Source organism: Montipora capricornis, chromosome 6 (genome assembly GCF_036669925.1).
Source record: "Montipora capricornis isolate CH-2021 chromosome 6, ASM3666992v2, whole genome shotgun sequence".
In the NCBI taxonomy this organism is placed as follows: domain Eukaryota; kingdom Metazoa; phylum Cnidaria; class Anthozoa; order Scleractinia; family Acroporidae; genus Montipora; species Montipora capricornis.
The window spans coordinates 45,810,616-45,825,615 of record NC_090888.1 but is presented as its reverse complement, the minus strand read 5'-3'; the positions used below and the strand labels follow the sequence as shown (position 1 = coordinate 45,825,615).

The following is a 15,000-nucleotide window of genomic DNA, read 5'->3' as shown; positions in this document are numbered from 1 at the left end:
ACTTAAATGTTACTAAAACAGAGTATATGTTTTTAACAACTACCTTCAAATTATCTAACTTAGGAAGAGACTATCCAATTAAGATTGGCAACAATTATGTTAAGAACGGTGCCTACTAATTCAAAGGTATTCTTGCGCGGTTTACTGAATATGCGGGAAAAGCAGATCTTAACAAGTGTTATTGAAATCCAAAAAGGAAATTGAGGGTAACCACGCATTTTTCGAAGATAATTAATCAACAATGTTTGTAAAAAGCTTTAAAATACAAAGCAATGTATGGCGTTCTTTTACAAATTGAAGCTTAATTATCTCTGAAAAATGCTTGGTTACTTCCAATTTTCTTTTTGGATACCAAGATCACTTGCTAAGTTCTGGTTTCTCCGCATACGTTTAAACCGCGCAAAAATATCCCTGTATTAATAAAGACCACCTATAGGAAATTCGAGTATCTCGAGATGCGCAGAACATATGCGCAATAACAATAGTAGGCACCATCCTTAAACGAAACAAACAAACAACAAAATAAACAAAAAACGAAACGAAACAAACAAACAACAAAATATTTAGTAATTCACTTAGATGAAAATCATAAATGGAACGAGCATGTTGACAAACTTTGATCAAAAGTAAATCGATCCTTCCGTGGTCTAAAACAGGCACGTGTATGTATGTACCATTAGATGTTCTAAATACAATTTACAAATCTCTTATCCATTCTGTGTTCGACAACTGTGACATTGTTTGGACAATTTAGACCAGGGAATGGTCACTAGTATCCAGAAAAATCGTGCTGCACGCATAATAACCTTTCAAGGTTATGATGTTCATTCAGCACAAATACGAAAACAACTAAACTGGGAAGAGCTTGCCTCAAGGCGTCAAAGGCATTTAAGCCTATTAATGTATGATGCAGTGAATGGAAATGTACCTAGTTACTTAAGCGACCTTTTCTCGGAAGCCTGCGAGAACAACCCTTATAAATCTAAGCTAAGAAATACGGAATATAATGTTGTATTGGACCTAGTTCCAAAAACAATATTATAAAGGGTCTTTCTTATACAGAGGAGGAATGCTGTGGAATTCATTACCAACTGGCATAAAAGCGTCCGAATCTAAAGCTATCTTTAAAAGTAAACTGGCTAGTAGGCAGGCAAACTGTTGATTATATTTTACTTTTTTTATTATTTGTACATACCCCCGGTATTTTTAGTGTAGTTTTACACTATTTACTTCTGTTTCCATACGGCTTTACATATTTGCATATGTTTAGTGTAGTTGTACAGTATTTACTTCTGTTTCTATACGGCTTTCGTGTAAAGAAGTTGTGTAACTCACCGCGCACCGGTGGCTCAGTTGGTTGAGCACCGAGCTGTCACGCGTGAGTTCAACTCCGGCCGGACCAACACTCCGGGTCTTTAAATAACTGAGGAGAAAGTGCTGCCTTTGTAATTACTTCTGCAAATGGTTAGACACTCTAGTCTTCTCGGATAAGGACGATAAACCGGAGGTCCCGTCTCACAACCCTTCATGTTCGTAATCCTGTGGGACGTAAAAGAACCCGCACACTTGTCGCAGAGAGTAGGGCATGTAGTTCCCGGTGTTGTGGTCTGTCGTCTGTGGTGTATCATGGTTGGGAGGGTAAATGCTCTGAGATATTAGCTACTTCAAGCTACTCTAAAAATCTGAGGGTAAAAAAAGATATATATGATATGATATATGATGTATGATGAAATTACCGTATTCTGAGCACACTGCTTTGCGGCAGTGAGGCATGAACTTTGTACACCTACTAAGAGTACAGACTCAATGCCTTCCATCTGCGCCGTGTTAAGAGAACCCTTGGCATCACCCGGCTGGAATGTATCCCAAACAAAGAAGTACTGGCCAAATCAAGAACACCAAGCATGTTTGCCCTCCTCTCTCAGGGACATCTACACTGGCTCGGCCATTCATCTGCATGCAGGATGGCTGAATCCCAGAAGACATCCTTTAAGGCGAGCTCGCCTCAGGCTCCAGACCTACTTGCAGGCCAATGCTTCAATTCAGGGACTTTTGTAAACGAGATCTCAGGGCTGGCAACATCAACCCAGCTGACCTGGAAGCCATAGCCGCAGACCAAGATGCCTAGAAGCTTACCGTCAAGACCAGTGTCAAAGTGTGAGAGAGAAGGAGAGGGCACCAGTACGAAGAGAAGAGTGAGCACAGGCGACAGCAGAATCAGCGCCACGAGTCATGAGTTTTCGCAGATGTGACCTTACTCAGTTTTTAGTCCTTCCCATGCTGTTTTGTACCCGATTTGGCTGGGTGTTAGATTACCAATAAGGCCCATGTAGGCCAGTGTGTGCTCATGTGGGCCAGTGTGTGCCCAAGTGGTCTAGCTAGTGTACGCCCATTTAGGCAAGTGTAGGCTAGTGTAGGGTCATGTACGTTAGTGTATGCCCATGCACACTAATGTGCCATTCCTAGGATAGTGTTAACCATGGTAAACCACAATATGATTTCCACAGCAGGAGTTGCAACTGTTCAAAAGACTAAACCTCAGCGAGACAGATGGATGCTATTAAACCTTACCTGGTGCATGTACATTGCCTGTCAATATTTTAAAATGTATTAAATAAGTATAGCGCGAAATAACGTCCAATGTCTCGTTCTACATAGCTGATGAAGTGCAAGTCTAGAAGTCTCAAATTCTGGCAATTTACGTAAGATTGAGGAAGTAATAGTTTTATTTTTCAACAACTGGTGACAAAGCTATAGGTTTCGGTGATCGCTACCATGACCATATTTGGACAGTGCCACAAGGTAAGGAATTAGCGTGAAAACGGATATACTTAAGTCCTTTATTTGCCACTTTTTCCGCATGATTATATGATATTCTTGATGTGGTATAAGAATAAAGCCGACATTAGTCCACTCCGGCTGTCATCAAGTTATGGACCTCTGCAATGCAGGTGCAATGCTGTTATTTTACTAAGCGAGTGTGTTGTCGCACAGGGCTTCAGATGTACGATCGGAAGATTTACGTGGAATTCGAATTGAACAGGGAAGATAACTTTTTACAAACGTTGCTTTTGTTATTCAAATGAGCCAACCACAGAAACAAAGGACCCTAGGTGTCGTCAACGATATCTTCGCTATGTACCTGCCATTTGAGACATAGTAGGGTTGTTTGTTTCAACACCCACCCCTTTGGGAATTTCAATTCACCTTCAAACCCAGGAGCCCATGACTAAGAGCCGCCCTATGCACTATATCCTTGAGTCAACCTTTCCTCATATCTTTCTATTTTTAAAAGTAACACTTCACCAGGAGACTCACATTTACATCAATTTGCGTACATTATTTTTTGCTTATTGTCTTTGTTCGACAATAACTTTATTCTGATTGGCCATCATCTAAACAGTGCGTGCAGAGCCGAAGAACTCGTGGCGTTCTACGCACAAAGGTTCATTCAGAGGGCTTGCATGGGAGAGGCATGCTCCTACTCGTGGGCTCCCGTCAAGCCTTAATTTATAAGAAGGGCGTGTTTGATTGACCCTATTCCGGAATATGAATACGTTGAGTAATGATTAAAACGGTATGTTTGGCGTGTTTCGAAGCAACAAGGATAATAAAAATATGTTTAAAATAGCATTTTAGCAGATATTTGACAATTTTAAGGTGAATCTCCGTAAAAACGAAGGATTTCTAACTTATATTCCATGTATTGCTATTCCAGAATACGGTCAATCGAACGCACCCTAAGTTTCGTCTTTATGATATCCTAAACATCCATAAAGAGTGGCGGGTTATGGATATTTACTGGAAAAGAAGCTTCTTCATCTGCTTTTCACTTAAAATGAACTAGAAGTTCTCACCTTATATGCAGACAAACCAGCATGAAGACTAAAGAGTGCCATTTCCTTATCAACTTAGTTGGAGGGGGGAGGGGTGGGGAATGATGGTATTTGCCAAAAACAGGTTTTTGGCGAAACATTCCATAAAATACCACAAAGGGTTATGCAGATGGTTTGGACCAGTTTTATTTAATATGTTTTCAGCCTACTTTTAGAAGAAATCGCTTGTAAGAATTGTTAATGCCAAAAACGTGATTTTTGTCCATTTTTCGGCCAAAAAAGGATGAAATAAGGCTTAAAAACAGCTTTCTGTGTTTAGGCAGGTTGCTTTAAAACAAGTGCGATCTTGTGAACTGTTTCTATCTTCGCTATCAAGTCTATTATTTACGTTATTTACTTTAGCGAGAAAAAAATTACAGCTAAGTTGGGTATTTGCGACCAAAAACGGGTATTTGCTACATAATAGTTTTTGGAGATAAATTACCTGAAATTTCATTGGCTACCAAATAATTGGCTCGGAAGAGTTCCTCTCAATAAGCGCTGAAGTTTCCAAAAGAAAAAATATGTATAACGTTGCTTTTAGGGGATTTAAAGGGCAAAATCTTTCCAGGAATCTCAAAAAAATCTTAGGGTTTGAAGTGCTGTCGAATATATACCTTCAAGCATCACTTAAGATGGAAAAATAAGATGGAAAAACACGAAAAATAAACCTAATCCAGAGGGGTTGAGCAGAGATGTTCTTTAACTTGGAGACCTTTGAAATACGATTTAACTGAGAAATTTTACGGAATTTTTGACTGATGTGCCAAGCATTCAGTATTTGCTACCTTCTTTGGGTTTTAAACCAAATATCATGATAACTATAATATTGATATTCGTTTTTAACTAATATACATTTCTAGATATCATTTCGAATATCTTGTGTATTTTCACAAATACCGTAGTTGTGTATTTTTGTTATATTCTTTTCTTTTGAGATGTGACAAGTCTCGTATCTACAGTTAAGTTAACTACTAGCTTGCTGTCTACAAGCTTGAGGGATGCAATTATCAGAAATTCCAAAACTGAACGACTACTTGATTGTAAATAATTGTTTTATTTGTTACGTGATTTCGCCAAATTAAATTACTTCCTTTAAGCATCATGTAACTCTATGAAAGGGAAATGATTAAATTGATTGTGACTTGTATAGAGCCTGAACTACGGCAAGGAATGGAAAAAATCACAGTCAGGTTAATACACTCTATATCGAGCTAAATAGCCTATTAATAGTGAACAATGATCATACCAAGAATGAAACATAATTGCAAAACCGTGCGTGTAAATAGCATCAACTTGCAAGGACATTGCAGGCATGCACATTACTACATTGGTTTCCAATTCTTTCAGGGGATTAAATGTAGACTATTTTAGTTTGCTAACAATTCACTGTATCATATAAGACTGAAGAAGTTTACAGAGCTTCATTAAAAATACAAGCATAATGATAGCGAGGAAACCTCAAAGAAACCTCCAACCTTACATACAAGAGTTGAAACACGTACACGTACTACTGGTAAGTAGCCTCTAAAGAAGACAATTTTCGCTGAAAAGAACTTCTTTGAAAGGACGCGTGAAAAAGTGAGCCAGCAATATCAGGACTCATTGGAAAACGGAAAACTGTTCGATATTGGATCTACGGTGGCGTAAACGGAAAGGATAAGCATTTCTAGTGTTGTATGAATTTGATTAATTTCACGTTTATTCTTCGCCAATGAGTACCAAGTATATATTACGAAAACGAAGAGTACAAATTTCATATGCCACATGGAATTCCTTTGCTCGCTGATATTTCAAGTAATTTACAAGGACTGGTTCTTGTAATAGTGAGTTATGATTGAAATACGAGAATGAGTGACACCATTCTCGTCCTTACAACCTCCGTAGTTAATTTAAATTGTCCCTGACGAAAGAAAATTGTTGTTTCACTCGTTACAGAGATGGACGTCGGCAACTAACTAAGCGAACTGAAGAAGCGCATTACGTTTAAACCATTAAATTTCTCTATTTGCGCGTGTTTTAAACGGAAACCCGATTTTCTTCTTGTCACGCTCCTTCTGCATGCTATCTAGAGGTCTATTTAAATTGACATTCGACATTGCGTAATGGTCCAAAAAAATTACACTTATGAAACCGGAGTAAACAAAAATTCCGAGAATTGCCCCCGCCGAATATCAGTCGAGCCAGTACGTTTCAAAAAATTAAATATTACTCCACACTTTTGTACCGTGGACTGGCCAAGGTCACCGTAACTGGAATTGGTGCCACTTATAGCGGCAGTTAAATAATAGGAGGCGTTCTTTACTAAAAGAATTGGACATTGAAAGAAGACGTTGAACCCATAATAATCTCCCAATTCACTCCGTATGAGTTCAGATGAGAAATTTCCCATTGTTTTTGAAGTTGAAATATCACCACTGCGCTGAACGATCAGTGTCACTGAATACGTATTGCTCTCGCTCCCAAAGAAACGGACGGCATGCAACTTGATAGGTTTATCAACGGAGATACCTATAACATCGGGGCCACGACCGGAATAACCCCAGTTGCCTCGACCAATGGATCCAAACCGAGACACAATGCTATGTTGTCCAGCTCTCTGCGCTCTCATAAATCCCAATGGGGTGGTCAGTGGTGCATCGCTGAAATATTTTACCATTTCGAAAGACTCTTTGGTAGTGAGAATTTTACAGTCGAGAACAATACTTGCAAACTCTTTCTGTGACATCAGAGGAAAACGTATTCCCTTCACGATCCGTTCTCCAAGGATTCTTCTTTTCTCAGATCCTTTTGCTGCAAGCCCTTTCTTCTGGCATTCCTTGACAGCCCAGCGATCAATAGCTCTGAACAACTCCACTTCGTTAATCCTCAAAGTGTCTCGCTCCACTAATTTCTCCAATGTTGACCCATCGATTGTCACAAAACCATCGGATTTCACAGCTTCTTCAGTTTCTTCGTCGATCACCTTCCAACAGCGATCAAGCAGACCTTTCTCTTCGTATTTCTGCGCGTGCGGTAAGACATTGAACACGTTTGATCCGTCCAGGTTTTCTTGAAGGAAAGTGGAGCATTTGTCGGCCAGGGAAGGCAGCATGTATTTCTTTGCCAAATACATCAGCTGCATCACATTGTCCGGAGTCAAGTTCGCCTCATCGCAATAAATAAAACGAAATAACTCCATCAGACTCTCGTAGTCACAATCAGAGATCTCCACAGTATTTCCCCGCTCTGCCATATCACCGTAAAACATGGCATAAAACACTGGGCTGCTGATCGCCAAAACAAACTTGTGACCTGAAATCGGCTTGTTTGCACTTCCGCCCTCAGAACGATGATCGCGAACAAAGAACTTCACATCGCTGAGGAGTTCTTGATTTAAAATGTACTTACATCGTTCTCGGATAGTACTATTAGAGGTTGATTGCCAAAAATTTGGTTTAGTTCCCTTCTCAGACATGACCAGCGCAAATATCGAACGAGAAGTTTTGTTCTTGATGCGTTTGGATCGTTTTTGTACCCAGTGCCCCCTTGCCCCGTTCCGTGGTAAACTGGGCAGTGTTGGACATAAAGATTGAGTATAAATGAATGAAATAATGGTGGCTACAATGGCTTACGTAGTCATGAAAATAGATTAACAGTGACGACAACGTAGAAAATGAAATGAAAGTTAGAAAGATCATAGCAGTTAGATAAGCTACTTTAAAAGCAGCTGCAAGTATTCTTCAAGAATCCGGGCTTGAACGGAAATCATTTTGATTGAAAGAGGGTTAGAAATCGAATGCAACAGAAATTTGTCAAAATAAAATTCCAGAATTTTTGGTTTATCTGAAAAAGTTTTGTTGACCAAGAGCGACAAACCGAAAAGTGCTGCACCGTTTGCCATAAAGACGTTTGATTTAAACTGGGATTTTGTGCAACCAATTCCTTTGTTTCTTTCAACTAGGACTTTCATCGAGCAACATACCCTACAAATGAAGTGAATGTACATTTGCGGGTTATACACGAATGAGAGAACTCAGCGACCCTCGCACTTCGCTAGATAGCTTTAAGCAATTGTCTCTTTATAGGCAAATTCAGGTTGCTCCAACGGGATTCGAACTATGACCTCTGCGTTACAGGTGCAATGCTTTACCCAACAAATTTACCTTCTCTTAACTGTGTGGCTTCATAGTGGAGCATTGCACCGCCATCGCAGAGGGCATGGGTTCGAATCCCATTGGAGCCACCCGAGTGTCCTTTAATTAAGCGACAATTGAATAAGTTGTACACCTAAGTGAGAAGATCACTCCGTTCTCTCATACCCCACAAACATAACGGAATCGATGTGTTATTGAAATTCGGTGATTGTATTTCACAAGTGGTAAATTCGGAGCTCTAAGGAACTTGAGCATGCGCAAACTAAATGCCTGAAGACAGGATAACAAAAGTGGAACCATTACTAGTGGCAGTGTGTCAGGACCCGTTGCCACAGCGTGTCACCCTGATGATGCATACGCAGCCCGAGATTTCGACCCTCGGATCGTTTTACTGATACTGATCTTACAAAAATTACCCTTCACCGGTAGTGAGGAAGAGAAATTTCGGTTCCTTGACCACATGTGATAGCTCCCTTTCCTACGCCCACGACGTTATCTCATGTGACTTATAGTAAGATGTTAATATGTTGCCGGTCCAATTTATGTTATTACACATTGTCCATTGTACGTCTTTGTGCGTAATGGTACGGAGTACCGATGACAATTGCGCTTGCGGATTTCTGCTGAACTACAAAGACTAGTTTTGAACTTTAGTATATTTAGGCTGGAGAATTCACGCCTGACCACAACATCGATAACTACGTGCCTGGTCTTTTAGAATAGTGTGAGGGATCTTTCACGTTCCACAGAGTATAAGCCGGAATATAGGATGTGAGAAAGGGGCCTACCAGTTTATATTATATTCCATAGTCCTTCCTTCCTTCCTTTACCATTTGCAGATATCATTACAACGGCAGCACTTTCTCCTCAGTGATTTAAACATTTTCCCTTGCTTTCCATTATTAAAAAGACACACTTGAGTAATCTTAGCTGTGCCCCTAACTACGTAATACAATAAGAAAAGCTTAACTGTTTATATAAAAATAATAATGATACTTGATTATGTTAAATATTCTTATTCAATTTCATTACCTAGGTGGTCCCTTCTTTAAGATGCTTAAATCTCTCACATGGTTGGGTTGGGGTCTCACTTCTAAGGTATCAATCATTAGGTTTTTATACGTACGTTTATTACTCAGCGAGAAGGCCGCCCTGGATATTTCAGGTTAAGTACTTTATGTATATAGGGAAATGCAATGGTATATACGCGGTACTCGTGGGAATACCTCATAATTTAAATACACTATAATAAGGGATAGATGAAGTACCTGCGTAGTTCAGATACATAGTGTCGCTGACCGGTTGGCTCAGTTGGTTGAGCCAGGCCTCTGTCCACCCTGGTTGAGCCGTTGACTTCCGTGCGGGAGGTCGTGAGTTCAGCTCCGACCGAACCAACACACAGGGTCTTCAACACATTTCCACCGCATTGTGCAAACTGCACTACAACCGAAAAGAAAACCATTTCTTAAAACAGTTGTTTCACTGTCCCTTGTCAGTTAAGTATGATTCAAAACTTCTCTAAGTGACATTGACATCCACTTCTCAGGAATTTATTTACCGCCTTTTGGGCTACGTTCACACACCTTTGTTTGAAATTTGTTTATGGTTTTAAATTAAGGTAACAGTTTGAGCTAATAAATTCCTTCATTTTTAGAGTAATATACTTTAAGGCCCGAAGTATTCTCTTTTCTTCATTAATTGCGTTTGCGGAACAGGAGTATCAAAATAATAAAGAAACCAAACAATCCAATCTCAAAAATTTGTCTCGTAAGCAAAGAAATGTATTTTACAACCTTTGGGATACCTTGTACTCCTTTGTCTTTGTTTGCTTTTAAAACTTCGGCTTCAAAAGGATTTTAAACTTGACGTAATCTGGGAAAGATCATGCAGCCGGTCAAAGGCTAAAGTAATCGTCGGTTTGAAATTGATTTGATCATCAGAGAAACGAGATTTATTCTTACCATAGTAATAGATAGAACTGCCATGTCCTAAAGTACATTAACAGGCTTCATTTCGATGATCAAATAAACGTCTTTTAGGTATATTCACAAGGTACACAGGAGGTCTATTCTTTCCTCGGCCACCAAAGCCTTCACATGACATCGCAATGGTCACGTTTATGACCCAACGATTCCTCTGGTAAATATGCGAACACTACTGTGGTTTAGGTTACCTGCGGTCAGGCCTATTTTTAGCTTCACTCGTGTTCTCTCAGTATGTCGCCGCTCGCTAAAAATATTTTTCGTTTAGCCAACTCCACAGTATGTACCACGCGAAACTAAAATAGAGCCTGATTGCGGGTTATGGTTTGGGCGTGACTAAATGTCAGCAGCTTCCTTACCTTGATCTTGAACAATAGTCGCGGTTGATGTCTTTGATTTGACATGAATATGCTGCAGTCTCTCCAGATATCATTCAAAAGATCTTATGTGTTATATTCCTGCCTTTTGAGATGTGGGAAGTTAGTCTCGGATCGACACTTCAGTATGCATTATCCACAGATAAGAGTGATGTTGTCTTCAAGTTCGAGATGCAACAAGGACACCCAACGAGCAAATTGAGCCAAACGCCTTTGAGAGACATTTCTAGGCTACTTGTAACGTATAAAGACTGTCCAGAGAGATGTTTTTTATCACCTAGGAGAATTTGATCTGTTCGGATACAGGGCCGTAGCCAGAAAAAAAATATGACTGAGGCAATGTCCGTGGTTAAATTATCTTCGGAAGTGTTTATGATGAGTACATATTAAAGACAACACCGGAATCACGCTTTTTTTTTAAATTGCACGAAAAAATGACCGAAGCAAGTGCCTCAGTTTGCCTCATACTTGCTACGGCTGAAAAATTGCTATTAGCTGAAAATTGAAGTGTCCGAAAATTATAGGGAATGAAATTTTCATTTCAGAAAGTGCTTGCTATATAAATATCCTTTCGAAAACGTAAGGGACTTCTTTTCCCTGGTTGCCGAATCTTTTAGGTGATATTTTAGTAAAGAAATCTATAGCTGTTTGCAACGTAAAATCGAAATTCTTAGAAAAGTTTGGCTCTTCCGAACACATTCACCGAAGATTAGCGTTGGGTGCCCCCGATACAACTGAAATTCCAAAAGCGTTGAATTGATTAATGATAAACAATTGTTTTATTTGTTACATGATTTCGCCAACTTCATAACTTGCTTTAAGCATCATACAACATTATAGAGAGGAAATGAATACATTGTTTTCAATCTGACTTGTAGAAAGCCTGAAATTACACAGAATGGAAAAAATGGCATTCGTGTCAATACATTCGATGTCGCGCTAAATAGTTCATTAATACTAAACTGCCTATACACTGAGTACTGAGGTATACTTAGTGAACAATCATGATTCCAAGAATTAAACATAACTGCAAAAAAGTGTGTCCAAATTCCATCATTGCAAGGATATTGCTGGCATGCACATTACTGCATGTTGGTTTCTAATTCTTTCAGAGGATTGAATTTAGACTGTTTTCCTTTGCTAAATATTCACTATATTATGTAAGGCTGAAGACTAAAAAGACCGGCAAGCATAACAATGACGAGGAAACCTCAAAGTAACTTAGAACCTTATATACAAGAGTTCTAGCACTTTTTACTGGTAAGGCGTCTCTGAAGAAAATAGTTTTTACTAAAAAGGACTTCTTTGAAAGGACGCATTACAAAAAAGGAGAGCCAGCAATATCAGGAATAAAAAAGTGAGTTATAACGGAATACTGTTCGATATTGGCGTAAACTATGGAAGTAATACGCATTCCTAGTGTTATAACTATAAATTTGATTCATTTCGTTTTTATATTCATCACCAGCGAGAACCTATTTCAAACTAGTTCCACATGGAATTCCTTTACTCGGTGATATTTTAAGCAATTTGCAACCAACTAATTAACCGAACTGCTGAAGCGCATTACGTTTAATCACTAATTTTTTCTAGTCATGCGTGTTTTCAAAGGAAAACGGTCACGCTCCTTCTGCATGCAATCCAGAGGTCTGACTGACAGAGTGTTTTGAATAACACTACTGATCTAACGAAGCCATTGAATTCGACATGGCTTAACGGTTCAAGAAATTACACTTATGAAATCGTAGTAAACAAAAATTCAGAGAATTGGCCTAGACGAATGTCAGTTGGGCCACTACCTCTCGAAAAATTAAATGTCACTCCACACTGTACATGTTGTACCGTGGAATGTCCAAGGTCACCGAAATAGGAAGGGGCGCCAATTATACTAGCAGTTAAAAGATAAGTGGCGTTCTTTGCTAAAAGAATTGGGCGTTGAAAGAAGACGTTGAACCCATAATATTCTCCCATTTCACTCCGTATGAGTTCAGATGGGAAATTTCCCATCATTCCACTTAAAACTGAAATATCACCGCTGCGCTCAACGCGCAGTGTCACTGAATACTCATTGTTCTCGCTCCCAAAGAAACGGACTGCATGCAACTTAATGGGTTTATCAACTGAGATACCTATAACATCGGGGCCTAGACCGGAATAAACCCAGCCGCCTTCAATATAAATGCATCGGCCAAACCGAGACAGGATACTATATTGTCCAGCTCTTTTCGCACTCCTAAATCCCAATGGGGTGGTCAGTGCATCGTTAAAATATTTTACCATTTCGAAAGACTCTTTGGTAGTGAGAATTTCACAGTCGAGGACTATACTTGCAAACTCTTTCTGTGCCATCAGAGGAAAACGTATCCCTTTCACGATCCGTTCTCCAAGGATTCTTCTTTTATCAGATCCTTTTGCTGCAAGCCCTTGCTTCTGGCATTCCTTGGCAGCCCAGCGATCAATAGCTCTGAACAACTCGACTTCCTTGATCCTCAAAGTGTCTCGCTCCACTAATTTCTCCAATGTTGACCCATCGATTGTCACAAAACGATCGGATTTCACAGCTTCTTCCGTTTCTTCGTCGATCACCTTCCAACAGCGATCAAGCAGACCTTTCTCTTCGTATTTCTGCGCGTGCGGTAAGACATTGAACACGTTCGATCCGTCCAGGTTTTCTTGAAGATAAGTGGAACATTTGTCGGCCAGGGAAGGCAGCATGTACTTCTTTGCCAAATACATCAGCTGCATCACATTGTCCGGAGTCAAGTTCGCCTCATCGCAATAAATAAAACGAAATAACTCCATCAGACTCTCGTAGTTACAATCAGAGATCTCCACAGTATTTCCCCGCTCTGCCATATCACCGTAAAACATGGCATAAAACACTGGACTGCTGATCGCCAAAACAAACTTGTGACCTGAAATAGGTTTGCTTGCACTTCCGCCCTCAGAACGATTATCCCGAACAAAGAACTTCACATCGCTGAGGAGTTCTTGATTTAAAATGTACTTACATCGTTCTCGGATAGTGCTATCAGCGGTTGATTGCCAAAAATCTGGTTTAGTTCCCTTCTCAGACATGACCAGCGCAAATATCGAAAAAGAAGTTTTGTTCTTGAGGCGTTTGGATCGTTTTTGTACCCAGTGCCCCCTTGCCCCGTTCCGTGGTAAACTGGAATGAAATAATGTGGGCTACAATAGCTTACATAGTCATGAAAATAGATTAACAGTGACGAAAACGTGGAAAATGAAATGAAAGTTAGAAAGATCATAGCAGTTAGATAAGCTACTTAAAAGCAGCTGCAAGTATTCTTCAAGAATCCAGGCTTAAACGGAAATCATTTTGATTGAAAGAGGGTAAGAAATCGAATGCCACAGAAATTTTTCAGAATAAAATTCCAGAATTGTTGGTTTATCTGGCAAGTTTGACCTGACCTTGCTCTCTTTCGAAGCAACTAGAAAATTGCCTTTCATTGGTCCATCTCAATCGGCTCCAGTTACTTGTTTCTTACCCAGGCGCAGAACTAAAAAATTTTGTTGACCAAGAGCGACAAACCGAAAAGTGCTGTACCGTTTGCCATAAAGACGTTTGATTTAAACTTGGATTTTGTGAAACCAATTCCTTTGTTTCTTTCAACTAGGACTTTCATCGAGCAAGATACCCTACAAATGAAGTGAATGTACATTTGCGGGTTATACACGAATGAGAGAACTCAGCGACCCTCGCACTTCGCTAGATAGCTTTAAGCAATTGTCTCTTTATAGGCAAATTCAGGTTGCTCCAACGGGATTCGAACTATGACCTCTGCGTTACAGGTGCAATGCTTTACCCAACAAATTTACCTTCTCTTAACTGTGTGGCTTCATAGTGGAGCATTGCACCGCCATCGCAGAGGGCATGGGTTCGAATCCCATTGGAGCCACCCGAGTGTCCTTTAATTAAGCGACAATTGAATAAGTTGTACAGCTAAGTGAGAAGATCACTCCGTTCTCTCATACCCCACAAACATGACGGAATCGATGTGTTATTGAAATTCGGTGATTGTATTTCACAAGTGGTAAATTCGGAGCTCTAAGGAACTTGAGCATGTGCAAACTAAATGCCCGAAATCAGGATAACAAAAGTGGAACTATTACTAGTGGCAGTGTCTCAGGACCCGTTGCCACAGCGTCTCATCCTGATGATGCATACGCAGCCCGAGATTTCGACCCTCGGATCGTTTTACTGATACTGATCTTACAAAAACAACCCTTCACCGGTAGTGAGGGAGAGAAATTTCGGTGCCTTGACCACATCTGATGGCTCCCTTCCTACGCCCACGACGTTATCTCATGTGACTTATAGTAAGATGTTAATATGTTGCCGGTGCAATTTATGTTATTACACATTGTCCATTGCACGTCTTTGTCCGTAATGGTACGGAGTACATGACGTTTGCACTTGCGGATTTCTGCTGAACTACAAAGACTGGTTTTGAACTTTAGCATATTTAGACTGGAGAATTCACGCCTGACCACAACACCGGGAACTCCGTGCCCTGCTATGTTAGAATAGTGTGTGGGATCTTTAACGTTCCACAGAGTATAAGCCGGAATATGGGATGTGAGACAAGGCCTACTGTGACGATAACCG

At 40.0% G+C, this 15,000-nt stretch overlaps 4 protein-coding genes across 4 annotated transcripts in view; all 4 read right to left on the bottom strand.

Moving 5' to 3' along the window:
* The window catches only part of LOC138053990 (polycystin-1-like protein 2), a 293,920-nt gene that overhangs the window by 60,560 nt on the left and 218,360 nt on the right, over positions 1–15,000 (bottom strand). The window lies entirely within an intron of this gene.
* LOC138052256 (BTB/POZ domain-containing protein 6-B-like) lies at positions 4,913–7,412 on the bottom strand. Its single transcript, XM_068898653.1, has one exon. It carries the CDS (start codon positions 7,330–7,332, stop codon positions 6,001–6,003), a length of 1,332 nt encoding a protein of 443 aa, XP_068754754.1. The 5' UTR covers positions 7,333–7,412; the 3' UTR covers positions 4,913–6,000.
* LOC138052254 (BTB/POZ domain-containing protein 6-like) lies at positions 11,131–13,496 on the bottom strand. Its single transcript, XM_068898651.1, has one exon. It carries the CDS (start codon positions 13,446–13,448, stop codon positions 12,105–12,107), a length of 1,344 nt encoding a protein of 447 aa, XP_068754752.1. The 5' UTR covers positions 13,449–13,496; the 3' UTR covers positions 11,131–12,104.
* The window catches only part of LOC138052255 (BTB/POZ domain-containing protein 6-like), a 246,290-nt gene continuing 242,420 nt past the window's right edge, over positions 11,131–15,000 (bottom strand). The window contains exon 2 of the mRNA XM_068898652.1: positions 11,131–11,845. The gene's annotated coding sequence lies outside the window, so the exon portion shown is untranslated. The remainder of the gene's footprint in view (positions 11,846–15,000) is intronic.

What these genes read in the sequence shown, in the direction of transcription:
- LOC138052256 (XM_068898653.1), bottom strand. Translation starts at nt 7,332, where the DNA reads ATGTCTGAGAAGGGAACTAAACCAAATTTTTGGCAATCAACCTCTAAT.
- LOC138052254 (XM_068898651.1), bottom strand. Translation starts at nt 13,448, where the DNA reads ATGTCTGAGAAGGGAACTAAACCAGATTTTTGGCAATCAACCGCTGAT.